This window comes from Salvia splendens, chromosome 7, assembly GCF_004379255.2.
Source record: "Salvia splendens isolate huo1 chromosome 7, SspV2, whole genome shotgun sequence".
Classification (NCBI taxonomy): Eukaryota; Viridiplantae; Streptophyta; class Magnoliopsida; order Lamiales; family Lamiaceae; genus Salvia; species Salvia splendens.
Genome location: NC_056038.1, coordinates 17,519,986 through 17,536,930, shown reverse-complemented (window position 1 = coordinate 17,536,930; position 16,945 = coordinate 17,519,986). Strand labels below are relative to the sequence as shown.

The 16,945-nt window shown below is 35.2% G+C and overlaps 2 protein-coding genes across 2 annotated transcripts; both read left to right on the top strand.

The window, feature by feature from the left end:
- The first annotated feature begins 1,402 nt into the window (after positions 1-1,402).
- On the top strand, positions 1,403-3,997 carry LOC121810506 (putative late blight resistance protein homolog R1A-3). Its single transcript, XM_042211269.1, has one exon. It carries the CDS (start codon positions 1,403-1,405, stop codon positions 3,995-3,997), a length of 2,595 nt encoding a protein of 864 aa, XP_042067203.1.
- Positions 3,998-15,806: 11,809 nt separating this feature from the next.
- On the top strand, positions 15,807-16,473 carry LOC121811431 (protein EARLY RESPONSIVE TO DEHYDRATION 15-like). Its single transcript, XM_042212285.1, has 2 exons — positions 15,807-16,084; positions 16,155-16,473. Exons 1-2 carry the CDS (start codon positions 15,862-15,864, stop codon positions 16,301-16,303), a joined length of 372 nt encoding a protein of 123 aa, XP_042068219.1. The 5' UTR covers positions 15,807-15,861; the 3' UTR covers positions 16,304-16,473.
- The last annotated feature ends 472 nt before the right edge of the window (positions 16,474-16,945 follow it).

Sequence of the window (16,945 nt, the reverse complement as noted above, 5' to 3'; positions counted from 1 at the left end):
TAAAATTAAGACTAAGACTAAATCTAAAAATAAGCTAATATATATTCAGATGACGGGTACTCTTATATTGCTTATAACATCATAATTTAAAATTAATACCAAATCTAACCCTTGGATTTTAAAATGAGCGAATATGATTGAACCTTACGAATTTAAATAAATAGTAGGCAAAATATCAACAAAGGGGTAAAATGTTATCATATCATAATTTTTGTGTTTTTTTTATATCAACACAGTGTATTACAAATATCAACACAATGACTTGAGTATTTCAACACAAGTACACGAAAATATCAACACAGTTTTATTGAGATTTTACAGTGTTTTATTGAGATTTTACGTGCATTATATTGAAATTTTTAAATGTGTTTATAGATAAAAATCTGCTTATCAACATATACGAAAACTGAAATAAAAATTATCAAATTTCATCATCCGAACATCGTCGGAACATATGCAATTGAGATCTCGTTAGAATCCTTATAAAATTATCTTTAATTTGATATATTTTTTGTGAAAAAATAATTTAAATCGAGAGAGTTACGTAAATTTAAAGTTTTTAGATAATTTTAATAAAAGAGAATTGATATTAATACCCTTTAATTTTATTTAATAATTATTTAAATTTAAAATATAATCCACTTAGGATTATATCAACCACTAATCTCCTAATCTAATAGTTAAGAATCGGTCTTAATTTTAAATTACTAATTAGTTAAGAATTGATTATACATCAGAGGACATAATAATTATGCAATTTTGCAATAAAACCATATCCGGAATATAACAAAAATTTAAAGTATGCATTGAATTAAGAATTGAATCAGTGTGTATCAATTAGATAATTTACGTTATTTGGACTTGTTCTATTTTATTGCAGCACCTTGGCAGCCCCACACTTCAGCCCGACATCATGTGAGGGGGTTCAATCAGGGTATGCAGTAGCCCCCGTTAAGAGGGTGGTCTTAACCCATTGGCTGTCAGAAGCTCATCTCCCAAGGCCTCACACTTGTGCCTGAGAAATGGAAGCACTGAGAAATGGAAGCAACTACACGACAGTAGTGGAATTCGAACCCAGACTTATTGCAGCAAGATCTGTTTCCCCGTTGCCAACTGCGTTGCCCATGCGGGCGACTTGTTCTATTTCATTGTATAACGTTGAGAGGGACAACCTTATCATTGACGTGTTGCCAATCTCTTAATTTTTTCCATAATCTTCTAAAAAAATTAAACTTTTTAGTTGACTTTAACATCTAATTGTTGAACCAAATTGGAACCAGCCTGTCGCGTTAATTGATTAGTACTATTATATCTAATCTTGGAAACATCATATGCTTGATTTTGTCATTTTGATTCACACTATATTGTTCATTTTCAAAAAATTAAGAGGAGATTGGAGATCATGGCAGCCTATGCAGGTCTTCTCTCTCTTATGTCTATTATAGATGAGATCAAGTTTCATCCTTCTCCTCCAATTTCTCTCCAACAAAAACAAGTTCAATCTCTCACTCAAAAACTCAACATCTTGCTGGAATTTCTTGAGGGCGGCCAAGTAGATGCCTTGGAGCTTCGCATTGCAGATGCAACGTATGCAGCAGAAGATGTGATCGAGTCGTATATAGTTGACAATATTCACCTTGCTGCAGCAGCAACAACTCATAATCATGAAGAAGGTATGCAGAAGATAATACAAGAATTTGATTTGATTCAAACAGAGGTGAAGAAGGCTGCGGACGAAGCTAAGCGTCGTCAGCAGCAGAGAGAGGTCTCAGATCATTCTGATTTCAGAGCCAATTCTAGAAAGAGGAAGAGTTGCATGGTGGGGTTTGATGATTTGGTTCACCAACTCATGGATAAGCTCATTGGAGGAGATCTCGATCGCCAAGTCATCCCAATTGTAGGGATGGCCGGAATTGGTAAGACCACTCTTTCCACACACGTGTTTCAAAATCCACTAATAAGAGATCGTTATGATGTTTGTGTTTGGGCTACAGTGTCTCAAAGTTATAATATAGGAGAAATTTTAGGCGAAATTCTCGATCAGATAAGAGGGAAGTCGAGTGGCAAGAGTGAGGGCGAATTAGGAGAAGAGTTGCACAAATATTTATTCAGTAGGAGATATCTCGTTGTAATGGATGATATGTGGAGTATAGAGGTGTGGGATAAGTTGAAGTTTTTCTTTCCAAAAAACGATAATGGAAGTCGAGTATTGGTAACAACTAGGCTATCAAACTTGGCTTCCCAGTTGAGCGGATCCCATACACTCGATATGAGCTTTTTAGAGGTGGATAGCAGTTGGGAATTGTTCTCCAAAATTGTTTTTGGGGATAAACCTTTTCCATTTGAACTCAGGGAAATAGGAAAGAAAATTTTGGAAAAGTGTAATGGACTTCCTTTGTCAATTGTCGTAATTGGGGGGCTTTTGGCAAAATCCGAACCTACACGAGAATATTGGGAGCGCATAGAGAGAAACTTGAGTTCAACTGTGAATTCTGAAAATGAAGAATATTGGTTTAGAATATTAAAAATGAGCTATAACCATCTACCTGCCTATCTAAAGCCTTGTTTCATGTATATGGGAGTGTTTGAGGAAGATCGTGCAATTAGAGTCGCAACCCTCATCTACCTATGGGTCTGTGAAGGATTTCTCAAACCCGTAACCAATAAAAGCTTGGAAACAGTTGCAGAAGAGTACTTGAGAGAGCTAGTTGACAGAAATCTTGTTCTAGTTCATGAGTTGGGGTTACTCGGTAACATGAAGTACTGCAAAATTCATGATTTACTAAGATATCTATCTTTGAAAGAAGCTCGAAAACAAAGGTTCTATTGTGTGTTAAGTCAGGATAGTCTTGGAGGCTTAAGTAAGCAACGTCGGGTTGTTATTCCTAGAAGCATTTCAGTCGTCGATCCTTTGGAAACGACGTCCGATTCTCGTTCTTATGCTTGTCATAATCCTAGATTTTCTCATTTACCAGATGCTATATTGTTGAGGACACTGAATGCATATGATAGAACTGGATATGTACACAATGAGTATTTCCTTAGTGACGTGTTTCAATTCGTGAATGCACGATACCTTGCTGTTCGAGCTGCTTCATCGTCGGAATTCCCTTCCTCGGTGAATCTACTTTGGAATCTACATACACTTATAGTTTCATCCAGGAATAACCTAATCGCACCTATTGAAATATGGAAAATGCATCGACTCAGACATGTCGAATGCGCGTCAGGAGGATTGCATCTCCCAGATCCTCCAAGCCGTGACGACGAAATTGTTGTGATGGAGAATCTACAGACGCTCACAGGAGTGAAGAATTTCAATCTGAATGAAGAGGTGGTTAAAAGAATTCCGAATGTCAAGAAATTGCGTATTAGGTACGTGGAGTCACGAATTGAGAGACATAATTGTCTGAGCTATCTCGAATGTATGAGAAAACTGGAAACCTTCCGTTGCTCAATCAAAGAGGGATGTGAAGAGTATCTGCACAATATTAGCTTCCCACACTCGCTCATGAAGTTGACGATCAATGCCTCGTTTGATTTAGAGTTGGAAGACATGTTGCAGAAGATAGGTTCGTTGCCCCTTCTTCAGAAGCTCGTGTTGGAACATGGTTTCTTCGGAACAGGCACGTGGGAAACATGTGAAGGCCAGTTTCCAGCCCTCAAGTTATTGTCAATGGGGATGTGTGGTGGTCTTGAAAATTGGATGATGTCGGAAAGCATGGACGACTTTCCTTGTCTTGAGGAGATTCGTTTGTATGGATTGAGAAGGCTGACGATGATCCCTGCAGAACTCGGAGGAAAAGAGAGCATGAAATCAATTTTGTTGGATAATTGTAGCGAATCAGCAATGAGTTCGGCGAAAGAAGTGTTGGATGAACAAGAGGAGTTATTCGGGGAGGAAGAAGCGCTTCATGTTCGAGTTGTATGTCAAAAAAACAATGCTCAAGCACTGCATTATCTTGTAACTTCCAACTTTCATGTTTCATTGGTTTGATGCTTCATTTCGATACATAAACTTGCGCTTATTAATTTGTGGAGGACATGAAAGTGGAGAGAGGATGGTAAAGAAAAATCAAATAATGGTAGAGGGAACCGTCCAAGTCTAATAGTACTTCCTAGCATTACTATGTAATTAAGTTCCAGATCAGTGTGTGCTTATGTGATTTTTTTTGTCTTTTTATGTTAAATAAAGTGTATAGCTTCGTCTTTATATGTGTGTTCAATTCTTTTTCTTTCTAATAATGACTTGTATTTTATGCAATTTTATTCTACGGCAACTACTGCAGTGGTATGGTCAACTCATTGGGCAAAGATTAAATTATATAGTATTCCCTCCGTTTCATAATAAGAGCATTGTTTTGTCATTTCGATCCGTCCATAATAAGAGTCATATTTCATTTTTGTCATAAAAGGCCACACATTCCACCAATTTATTCCATTCACATTTTGTTATAAAACTAATATACAGTATATATAAGTGAGACTCATATTCTACTAACTTGTTCAACCCTCTTTTCTTTACATTTCTTAAATCTCGTGTCATAACTAAATAAGACTCCTATTCCAGGACGGATGGTGCACTATTCAAATAGGTTAACTAACAAATTCTAACTATTATGAAATTAACCAACTATTACTCTCTCTGTTCCATAGTAATGAAATCATTTTGTCATTTTGGTACGTTCCATAGTAGTGAAGTCATTTTCCTTTTTAGTAAAAGTCAACATATTTCTTCTCACTTACTTTACTCTCTCTTATTTTATTCTCTCTTTATCTCTCTACCTTTTTCATTTCCTATTTTATTTTTCATTTACTTTAACTCACTTTAACACAATTTTTATAAACCGCTTATCAAAATAAATGTCTCCACTACTACAGAATGGATGGAATAATACTTTTTAAACTATTAACTATGATTGATGTTATGAAACCAAATATTCCATTCATCCATGAAAATAATAGACTCAATTTAACTTGACACGAGTTTTATGGTATGTATAATGTAAAATAAAATGAATGGAAAAAGAGAATGTAAGGTGAGTCTTAATTTTATATGCTAATTTAATTATAAAATATGAGTGAGATAATGTTGATAGAATGTGAAGTCATCCATTACTAAAAATAGTAAACAAATTAAATTAAACATTTATTGGTGGATGAACGAAATAATATTGGTAGATAAAGAAAGTAAACCAACTAAATAATACTCCATCCGTCCCAAGGTAGATGATCCTTTAATTCGTTTCTTCCTATCGTCGACACAACCATTACTAAGACGATCTCTTAATTTGTTTCAGACCGTCCCTTCAAGTACCTATCTTGTGACATCCCGTTTTTTAAGCAAGGCTAATCGATATTCTAATTGTTTGAAGTATCAAGTAAATTGTTATATTAAAACAAATAGTGCTTAAACTAGCATTATTGGCGGGTAATATCATTAAACTATTGAATATTTTAATTTTTTTCACGATCTTTAAACTTGGAAAATAATATCATGAACTTTGATAGTGGTGTGAATTTCCCACCAACAATAGATCTCCGCTTACTAAAAATGATATGATAGACGAGTTGACATTCCTTTTCTCTCTCTTCAACACAGTTCTCCATAATCCACGTCAACTTCCTGACTAGCCCCGACAACAGTGGCAGATCCAGGATTTCCGATCTGGGGGTGCGATACAAAGTTATAACGATTTAGAATTTCAAAATTCGGCCAATGTTTTAATCATTTTATATCTTTTTTGACAATAAACATCATTATATATAAAAATGAGAATATTTATAGTATTATATGAATGATTTATTTAAAGTTTAGGAACAACATATATTATTTTTATGAAAAAAAATCATATTTTCAAATATCTAAATAAAATTTAGTCATTTTTCAAAATAGAAAAAATAAAAGTTTAAAAACATTAGAAAGAGTAAAATATTTAAAAATGCATTAAAATAAATTAAATTGTTTTGCAAAGGATTGAGAAATAATAAAGATAAAACAAATGCATAATCAGAGAATCAAACAATGTTTATAGGAGAAAATTAAATAAATTAATTAGAAGTTTTTGATTGTACAATAACAAAAAGATAAACAAAATTAAATGCAGTCAAAACATAAAAAATACTTTACAAGACAAAAAAATAGAAAATTAATTCATTAGCAAAAATATCATATGTTAAAAGAAAGAAAAAGGACACTGAAATAAGTATAATAAGTTAAAGTGTGTTGTCTACGGGATTTGAACCTGGGTCTAATGCGTGGCAAGGTAATATGTTTACAACTACCCCACTACCAGCATTTTGTTTTGGGTACACTCGTACTCCTTTATCTTCACTTAAATCCGCCACTGCCCGACAAGCAACCTACACAATCAACTAATGGTGGAAATTGACATCTTAATCGAAGTTCGTGATATTAGTCACCATGTCCCATAAAAATAGAGATTTTGGGGATGACACAGATTTTAATGCAAAATTGGTAAAGTAAGAGACATATAAAAAGAAAAAGTAATAGAAGTATTGTTAGTGGAGATTGGAACCCACCTCGAGAGAAAACTTGCAAAAAATATAATGAAAGGTGGCTATTTTTATGAGACAAAATGGAAAAAAAAGTAAAAGACTACTTTTATGAGAGAGAGAGAGTGAGTATTTCTTAGAATCTGTATATCCAATCTAAGTGAGACACATGTTAAAGGACGCAAAGAGTAAAAGAAAATGACTTAGAGATTCTAGAGGCTTACCCTAGATAGATTTAGAGTTGAGAGTAAAAGAAAATGACTTAGAGATTCTAGAGACTTACCCTAGATAGATTTAGAGAATGTCAACGTTGCTTATTGGAGTGAGAAAATATGGTCTAATTGGAAATAGGAAATTATCAAATGATGATTTTTTGAAGAGTGTCAAAGGATAAGCCCGATGACGTGTGGTCATCCATAATATAGGATAAGGACTAATTAAAATGTGATGCTTTTTATATTCCCTGTTCCACTTTATATATCCCTTTTGTTACATTTTAAGTGATACATTTCTTTTTCACAATATTTTAGTCTAGATGATACTTCCTATATCCGCTATTAAAAGTTCCGTTGACTTTTTCTGCATTTATTTTTAAAAAATGATAATTAATAGTTAAAGTGGAGAAATGGTAAAGTAAGAGGGAATATTATAGAAGACTTCTCTACAATATTCTCTCTTAATTTACCATTTCTCTACATTAACTATTAATTATCATTTTTATAAAATAAATGCAAAAAAGTCAACGGGACTCCTAACGGCGAGGGAGTACTTCTAAAAAAATGGCAGCATCACTCTTTCTATTTTTCCATCCTCTTACTTTATTATTTCAACTTAACTCACAAAATAACTCTAATTTAGCACAGAATTTTATACCATCTCTATCCACAAAAAAATAGATCAATTTTATCATTTTTGACCGTCCAGTCAAAATTAGATCAATTTCTAAATAGTTAAAGTTTTAAACATTTAAATACTATTGATAATATGGACACACAATTCACTAACACTACTTTTATCTTACTTTTTCCTCATCTCTCTTAATTTACCAATTAAAAAACATAGGTCATGCACAACTATGTCTATTTTTGGTAGACGGATGTAGTATTATACTTCTTCTTCTTTATTTTAAGTAGAACATTTCTAATTTAGCATGAGATTTTATACAATCTTGTATTATAAGTAAAATAGGTAGAAGAAAATAAGAAAGAGAGAAAATTAATGAGGGTGATATTTCTATATTTAAATAATGTCATTTAGAATGGGACATAAAAAAATGTGTCACTTATGGTAATGTTTTATTTTAAGAAATGGTAAATTTATAATGAACGTCCTCAAAAAGAAAATATGCCACTTAAAATGGGAACGTGGATATTAGAAGATTGATTTATTATTACTACTGCATTTATCCATGATTGATTAATAGTATTAACTTTTCTACTTTGTCAATCTACAATTAATTACTTCTTTCTATTTAATATTAATTAGGTCATTTTTTTATTTCGAGAAGTTCCAATATAATTGAGTCATTTCTATTTTTAGTAAAAAATAATCGTCTTTCTTAATTTATTCTTACTTCATCTCTCTTACTTTATTATTTTTTACGTTATTCACTATCCACTTAATACACTATTCTTAATCTCAGTGCCTAAAATAAGTGCTTCAATTAATAAATAACAGAGAAAATATTATTTTAATTTTTTAGTATTGTTTTTAGTAATAGATTTAACGATCTATTAAGTTATCTTATTTATATTTATTTATAAAACTAATACTCTCTCCGTCTACCATTACTTGTTACCAGTTTTCATTTTCCTCTCTCTGCAAATACTTGTCACACTTACTTTTACTATTTTGAGCAATGAACCTCACATTTCACTAACTCATTTTTACTCATATTTTATTATAAAACTAATAATCTTTCCATTTCATAAAAATATGTGAATTTAAAATATCACGGGAATTATAAGTATTTAATGAGTGTAATGGTGTTATAAGTTGTAAATAAATTAATGTATATGCGTAATAAGTTGGTGACAAATTTCCATACCTAGAAATGCCCATATTTTTATGGGACGGATGGAAAAAAAGTGCATATATTTTCATGGAACGGATGGAGTATACTCAACTTTAACTATTTATTATCATGTTCGCAAAACAACGGCCAAAAAGATATCAATCTTTTGAGCTGGGGCGGAGGGAGTATAAAAGTTTCACTAGTTTTTCAACTCACATACAATTACATTTCTCTCCACTTTAACTATTTATTATCATCTTCGCAAAACAACTACAAAAAAAAATTAATCACTTGAGCTGAGACAGGGGGAATATAAAAGTTTCACTAATTTTTCAACTCACATACAGTTACATTTCTTAAAATTTGTGTCAGGTCAAAAGAATGCTAATTAATAGAGTCCGGATGGAGTATATAAAATTAAAACTCTCTTTTGACAAACTTTTCTCATCCATTTTTCTATATATTTTTTAAAACTTGAGCCGAGTTCATTTATTAGTACTCAATCCAACAAATTTCAATTTATAGGGAGTAGTATATTTTTAAGAAACATTTATATATTATACCCCATTTATTAGTACTTGATCCAACAAATTTCAATTTCTGGATCTGTCATTGGCTGAGTTAACTCATGCAATTAATCATGGACGGAGAGAGTATAAAGTCAAAAGTATACATATTCTAATGACTGGCAGATACTCTCTTTGTCAACCATTTAAAGAATCATTTTGCCATTTTGGATCGTCCACGATTTAAAGAACCATTTACCTTTTTCCAAGTTTAGTATATGATGTGATCAAATTATTTTCCTTTATATATTATTTTAACACACTTTTTTAGGTGAAAAATGGACTCATTTTGATATATTGTAGGACAAAAAACCAAGCTCTAAGAGAGAGAGGAGAAAGAAAAAAAGGTCTGAATCTGAACAGTAATCAGCCCTACAATATTAATTTCAAATGCTTCTACAAGGCCACCATTGCATTCATCTTTGAAAAGCTTCGCGTGGATACCTTGTACTCCTTAGTCGGAGTCCGGTAGAAGAAGATATGGTTATTTTACGAAGACCGCGCATTGCAGTGAAAAAATACGAGGCCGGGCAAAATTTGCCCGACTGGGCGATTTGAGTGGATATCGCAATACAGAAAAAAAAATGTTACCGGGCCTGTTTTTGAGCCTTAACTTTTTAAATAGCTACGGCACGACTTCCAAACCAAGGGAGGCGGCTGGAGACTAATTTTGAAGAGCAATTAGAGCTTGGGATCTATTTTAGGAAGGAGAGAGAAGATCAAGCCCCTTTCCACCTAAAATCAAGCCTCATATAGTAGCATTTACTCCTCATATTGTATTGTTGCCCACTATGAGTGGCTAGATTTTAGGGATTACTTCTAGTTTGTTAGGGGAGCTTGTAAATATGAATCCATGACTGTGTTTTGATAGATTTCCATGTTTTGGTTCTTATCTATGTTTTTATTTCTATCCATGTTGGGTTTTGCTAGCAAACTTAATCCGGTAAAGGCCTTAACTTAATGACTCTTTAACTTGGAGTCCCGGTCACTTTTGCGCACTCGCTTTATAAAAATGATAATAAATAGTTAAAGTGGAGAAATGGTAAAGTAAGAGAGATAATAATGTTGAGAAATAATGTTGAGATCTCAACATTATTATCTCTCTTACTTTACCATTTTTTCACTTTAACTATTTATTATTATTTTTATAAAGCGAGTGCGCAAAAGTGGCCGAGACTCCTAATGGCGGACGAATGGAGTACCATTTATAATATAAATGAACCAGGATTCCTATTCAAAGACAGACTAAAATGAAAAAATGGGACTCCTATTCGCGGACGGAGGAAGTAGTTACTAACACATCACTAGAATTCTACAAATTTAGCTACTCATACACAAATAAACTAAACCCCTATCTTGTTCTCTAGTCTTCTCTTGAATCCAAGCTTCAAACTCCAAGTATGGTGAAAAGAAGTAGAACAATGGACATGAATTCTCAATGTATCTCTCAAGTATAGAATGCAAGAAAAGGTTTCTTTGGTAAAGCTTTAGGGGTACTTATAGCCTTCAAGTCGTGCTCCTCAATAAGGTATATCTTCAATCCCAACAAGGTTAATCTTGGAGGGAAAATAGGTTAAATAGTCCGCCGCCCAGCGGGTTGCTGGACAGGTCACAACGGGCTGCTGCTAAGTCTCTAGTCTCTCGGGACAACTCGAACCTATCACTGGCTAGGATCCAGCGGTCGCTGGTCGTGTTCTTCTTCCAGGCACAAATTCTGAGGCAAACCGCTATTTCTTTGGTGGTCGATGGGCTCTTGCAGCTGCTGGCAGAGGCCCAGCGGACCGCTGGCTACGTCTTTTCCTCAAGACTTCTGACTTCGACTTTTTCCTATCCTTTTTAGTGTAATATTTATTTAAGTTTCTAACTAATGTGTTTTTATGTTGTTATTGTAATGTTCTGGTTTTGAATTTTAAATGTATTGTCGTATTTGGTTTTTACAAGACCAAATCTTTAGCTAATTTTGGAGATTTCTCATTATTTTCAATCTCTATCTTCAATCTCGCGTTGAATCATTGTTTCTTATCCGTTCTTCTCTTCTTCTAAGGTGAAAAAACTGTGTTTTGAGGCGTGTCGGACTGTGATTTAGGAATCATGCCATAAGTTATTTATACCTAGGGCGAAAATCAGCATGAAAACCTAGTCTGGCGGCAAAATCAGTTGGTCGACGAGTCACTAGTTCTATTCTAGACTAGTCCTCATTCTCGGTGGGTCACAGGATCGGTCTTTCTTACAAAGTCGGTGAGTCACTGATTTTGTTCTGGAAGCCAGAACACTTCCGACGAGTTGTTGGGTTTGCATATGGGGCGAACTCGGTGACTCGATGGCTCTGTAAGTTTCTTCGTTTTCGAGTCCATGTTCTCCTTTTCACCTTTTAGCCCATTTTGAACCATTTTTTTGCGCATTCTTCACTAAATGGTCAAATACCAATTTAATAGAGAAATAGTCATAATCATACGTAACAAAGACAAAATATGATTAAAACCATGCTAACTAAGTTAACCTTCAAAAGCCAAAGCATATCACACACCTAACCTTTATGAACCACTCAAGCCGGACCAAAAGTTGAAGATGATGACAAAAATGGATGGCGAAAAATGCATCGTTAAACTTGCTTGAAAATGATGAGGACAAATTTACAGTGTTTCGACTTTTTTAGAGTAAGCAGATTGTGGAGGATCTCTGTCCAACGCCCAAGCATGGAAAGTACTGGCCGCTTTTGTGGTGTTCTTAACTCAATTTTGCGGGTTATTCAGCTTTCCCCGGTCGAACCGAAAAAAATATCCAAATGAACAAAAAGATGTTGGAAAACGTGGTTTTTCCACTAATTTTATAAAGACGAACATACCCTAATGGCGCGTTCACCTTTCTGTTTATATCCGGAATTGGGTCTAAATCTAGGCAAGTTAGGGTGTTCACTTTCTTCGGTAGAATTCTGTCGGGGCCGCCAGATGATGACGGCCCACACTGTGCATTGGGGAAATTGCCTTGATTCAAATGTTTAGAAGTTGGTGACAATTGAGTCTGCTCTGAAATTTGTGTCAAGAATTGAATGCACAATTACCTATTTACCCCTGAAAAATTCAATTTCTCACCCAAATCAGACGTCTTCCCTATTTCCATTCCAGCATTAGGTGAAAATCGGTGAGCCCCTTCTTGTATGACAATAGGCTCGACGACATGCATTTTGGATTTCTCCACCCCAAATTTTCATCTTCCTCAATTCTTCCAAAAAGATGAACTGAGAAAAGTCTGAGTGCAGTTTTTTTCCCTCAAGTTCTACAAATCTCAAGCTGTTGTGGGACACATGAATCTCAAATCTCAAAAATCTCAAAAAAGTGGCTACCTGCAGGGAATTGATGAGAATATGAAGAAGATGGGGAAACTCCTTGTTGGTTTTTGATAAAGAAAACTTCATGGGTCGATTTGTAAAACTAGTAGTTTAGAAAGTGCTTATTTTTGTTTGGTTGAAAAAGGAAACATGAATTGAAAGGGTAGGGGTAAGGCTTCTTCATCTTGTTGAAATCGGCCAAGAACTTCCATGAGGCAATGTTTCATTCATTAATCTCCTTTAATTTTACCAAAACTAGTGAATATGCCAAGAATTGCGCCGCTGTTCTTAATTGGTTGAGTCTTCTCCTTCTTCTTCTTCTTCTTCTTCTTCTTCTTCTTCTTCTTCTTCTTCTTCACCCACTTTATTTGGGGTAATGACAACCAAAATTTTGACTTGTCGCGCGTGTTCATGGACTAAAGCCAAGTCCCAGGGGCATTTTCGTCGGTCAATAAATGAAATGTATAAAAAAACATAAAACAAAATTACATAAGCCAAATTTGGATATATTTCTTGAACACCAAACACAAGATCAACTGTTTATTTCTATGGGCCCCACGCAGGTAAATCTAATCCAGAATTGTTATTTATTTCTTCAACACCAAAAAGGTGAACGCGCCCTAAGTGTTAAAAAGGTTTGGTTTATATAATGAAATCTGTTAGTGGCGTCAATATTTGATGAAGATATTTTTGGCGACTCTCGAAAATCGATTAAAATTCGAGAGAGAAATAGATATAAACAAGAAATGAAAGAAATATAAAAGAAGAATAGATTGAATAGAATAATGTATACTTTCATCTATGCATCGACATATCAACTGCTCCCTCTGTCCAAGTTAGAGGTGACCACGTTCCGGAACCGCCAGTAACGGTTTTAGAAATTGCCTAACCGGAACCAAACCGCGTAGGTGTTTAGCAGCTACGGTTTCGGTTCCAAGACTGTCGGTTCTGCTTTGGGTTCTGAATCGGCGGTTTTCCGGCAGTTTTTTACTATTTTCACGGTTTTGAACCATCGGTTTTGAGCGGTTTTTTCCGGTTCCAACTCGGTTTCACGATTTTTCGGCGATTTTCGCGTTTTAGGTTTGGAAGCGCCCGGAACTGGTGGTTTTGGCACGGTTTCAGTTCAGAAATTTATGAACCTGAACCGAACCACAGTTCTAAAATTGACGGTTTCAGTTCAGATAAATTCTCATGGTTCCGAATCAGAACCGTAACCGTCGGAACCGTAAACCTTGGGCATCTCTAGTCCAAGTGATGACGTTCACCTTTCCTTTTTAGTTTGTTTCACTTAAGATGTTGATACGCTTGGATTTTTACACTTTTTTAAGGCCTTTATTTTGTCTGTTTTTAATGTCAAAATCACAATTCATGTCCATATTTTGTATGTAATAGCTATTTTGGTATTTTGACGTGTTTTGTGAGAAATGTGCATATTTGAGCCTAAAAACACAGCTAAAAGTCGAAGTTGGAAATCTGGAGCATTCGAGACGCCCAGCGGTCCGCTGCAACCCATATAGCGGCCGCTGGGGCCAACGACCGCTGAGCCAGTAGCGGTCCGCTCCGGAGAAAGTTTTGTTGAAACGAAGAACACGCCCAGCGACTGCTATCCGAGAGGCAGAAACTACGGGATTATTCACAGCGACCACTGCAACATAGTGTAGCGACCTCTATCCGAGAGGCAGAGGCTACGGATCAAACCACAGCGGCCGCTGGCCAAGGTGCTGCGGCCCGCTGGGAAAACGCGCCCACAGAATTGACCTACTTTCTCCCCAAGATTTACCAAACTTAGCCACTTTTGCCTTATTTATTGAGGAACGATTTTAGCACTATATATACCCCCTCAAACCTCTTCATTAAGGATCTTCTTTTTGCCAATTAATCCAAGAGCATAAATTTGAGAGTTCTTCATAGTGCAAGGGGTAGAAGAAGGAATCAAGAGAAGATCAAGGCTACAAGGATTCAACCTTTGAGTTTTATTACTTTAGTTCTTATGTACACTTTGTTTTCCCTACAATCTATGTTTTTAGATTATTCTATCATGTGTAACTAAACTCATAGGATTCTAGGGATGTGTTAGTAACTACCTTGGTTATACAATTCTGTTTTGCTATTTAATATTCGTTTTGTTTTTACTTCGTTTATTGCCTAAGTTGTTGGATAATGCTTCACGTTTGAGTGACACATTCTGTGATGATTTAATATAACTTGCTACATAATCGTGAGAGGAGGTTGGCAAGTTAGGTCCACTTAGTAGACACTACAATTAGTTTCCCTTAAAACGACACTGTTAATTGAGAGTGATGACTTTTCAAGGGTCTTAGAAGTTTTTAGGAGTTCCAATCTAGGATTGACAACCCTAGTGTTAGTAATATACGCTTGTGCCGCATGGGCAAAACTTAGGTGACTCGTCCTGCTGAAGTAAGAACTGTGCTAGGGTATTGTAGTAGGAATTTGTGCTAGGGTATTGTAATAGGAATTTGTATAACCATAACTGTGAACGCACATCCTTAGAATTCCATTATCTCTCATATCTTATCTCTGTGATTTACTTGCTTTTACTTGTTTTTATTTTCAAAAATTCCAAAATCTTTCGGTTTTCCAAATAGTGAAAGAAGTTTAGTAGATGATCGACAATTTGTGTCTGTTTTCCCTGTGTTCGATATCCGGTACTGACATTTAGCTATACTATATATACTCTGTATACTTGCAGGTTTATTTAGTGCTAATAAAAAGTGCATCAGATGTCCACTTGCTATATTTGAAAATAAATATCCCTCTCCTCTTTTTTCATTAAAAATGTTCAATCACCTTTTCCACTCTATTTTTTTAACACTGCTTTACTTCACCTAAAATCTCATGTCATTCAAGTATGTGGGCATCTTGAATGAGACGGTGAGCGGCTAGTCTTTTACTGCGGTAGGCAAGCCGAGAGGACGAAAAAAATGCCTTAGAGCTAAGGCGTGGACGAGCGCGGCTAGTCGATCGCTAGTCCACTATTGCGTGGACGAGCAAGCGGTTAGCTGATTTTTTTTCTATAAAATACCCTATTCCTATGTTTTTTTCTCCAGTTTATTTCGTTGTTGTTTTTTGTGTTTTTTTTTCTTGGGAGAGCTAGGGCATTGGCTGAGCTATTACTATGCTAGTGCATTGGCTAAGCAGTGGAAAGGGCATGATGATATGACAGAAGGAGTTTTTGGCTATAGCTAGGGTGAAGTTATTGTAGATGCTTTATTGATAATTCATTTTTTTTATACTCCTACTAATTGTTTTTATCAATCAAACATAATGTAAGATTTTAAATAAATAAAAAAATATCCGAAACGCACGTGACATGACGCGTCCTTATCCAAATATGAAGCAGTTTTTATATAAACACGCATTTTTATCTATCTGTGTTATCCACATACAGATATTTATCGACTCAAAATCAATCCTAAATGGCGACTTCAGTGCTGAATCCAAAGGCGCCGATATTCGTCCCGTCGGCATACCGAGCGGTGGAAGACTTTTCCGATGAGTGGTGGGATCTCGTTCAGTCTTCTCCCTGGTTCCGTGATTACTGGCTCCGTGAGTGCTTCTCCGATCCCCAATTCGATCCATCGCCGTTTCTCGACGAACACAACAATAACAATAGCCTCATCGCCGATGCCGTTACTCAAGGTAAAATTCAATTCCTTTAACGAATTAATCCCCAATTGCGAGTCTGTTGACTTAGTTATCGATTGCGTAGGGAAAGAGAGCAGCAGAGATGTGGTGGCTTTGGGGTGGTTGAAGTGGCGGAAGCCGCGTGGAGAGGTGGAGGTGCCAAGGTACTGCCACAAGGCGCCCAAGATTGTCAACATGAAGGTCAAACCCAGGGCGATCCAGCAGCCGCGCTAGAGTTGATTCTGAATTTTTAGATTAAACGCGCATTTCCTGTATAGTTTTTAATAAATTTGCTGCCTCCTTGTTTCAAGCAAACATCTGCTTTCAATCTTCCAATCTCCACTTCTGTTTTTTTCTCCTTGTACCTTATTAATTTCGTTTAAACTTGATTTTCCAAATTTAAATTCGTTGGATAGGGATAGGGTGTTTATTATGGAAGATTACCATATTTAAATAACATTGTTAAATTTGGTAATAAGATTTATTAGAATTTGATAATTAATGGGTTGGAGTTGGATAAGTTAAGGTACAGATATTTTTGAGGAAGAAGATATTTTAATACTCCCCTCAATCCAGAGTCATTTTAAGAGCATTTCCAAATACTCCCCTCGATCCAGAGTCATTTTAAGAACATTGGAGTCATTTTAAGAACATTTCCAATGGTAAGGCTAGCCACAAATTGCTCATGCCACATCATCAGAATTAAAAATTTCTCAAACTACATCATCAGGACAAGCATTAAAAATTTCTCAAACTACATCATCAGGACAAGCAATTGGACAAATAATAGGTTAGCCACAATAAATAAAATTATAAAAAATAAATAATTAACAATCAAACAAAATACGGAATTAAATTTACGACATAGATACGAGA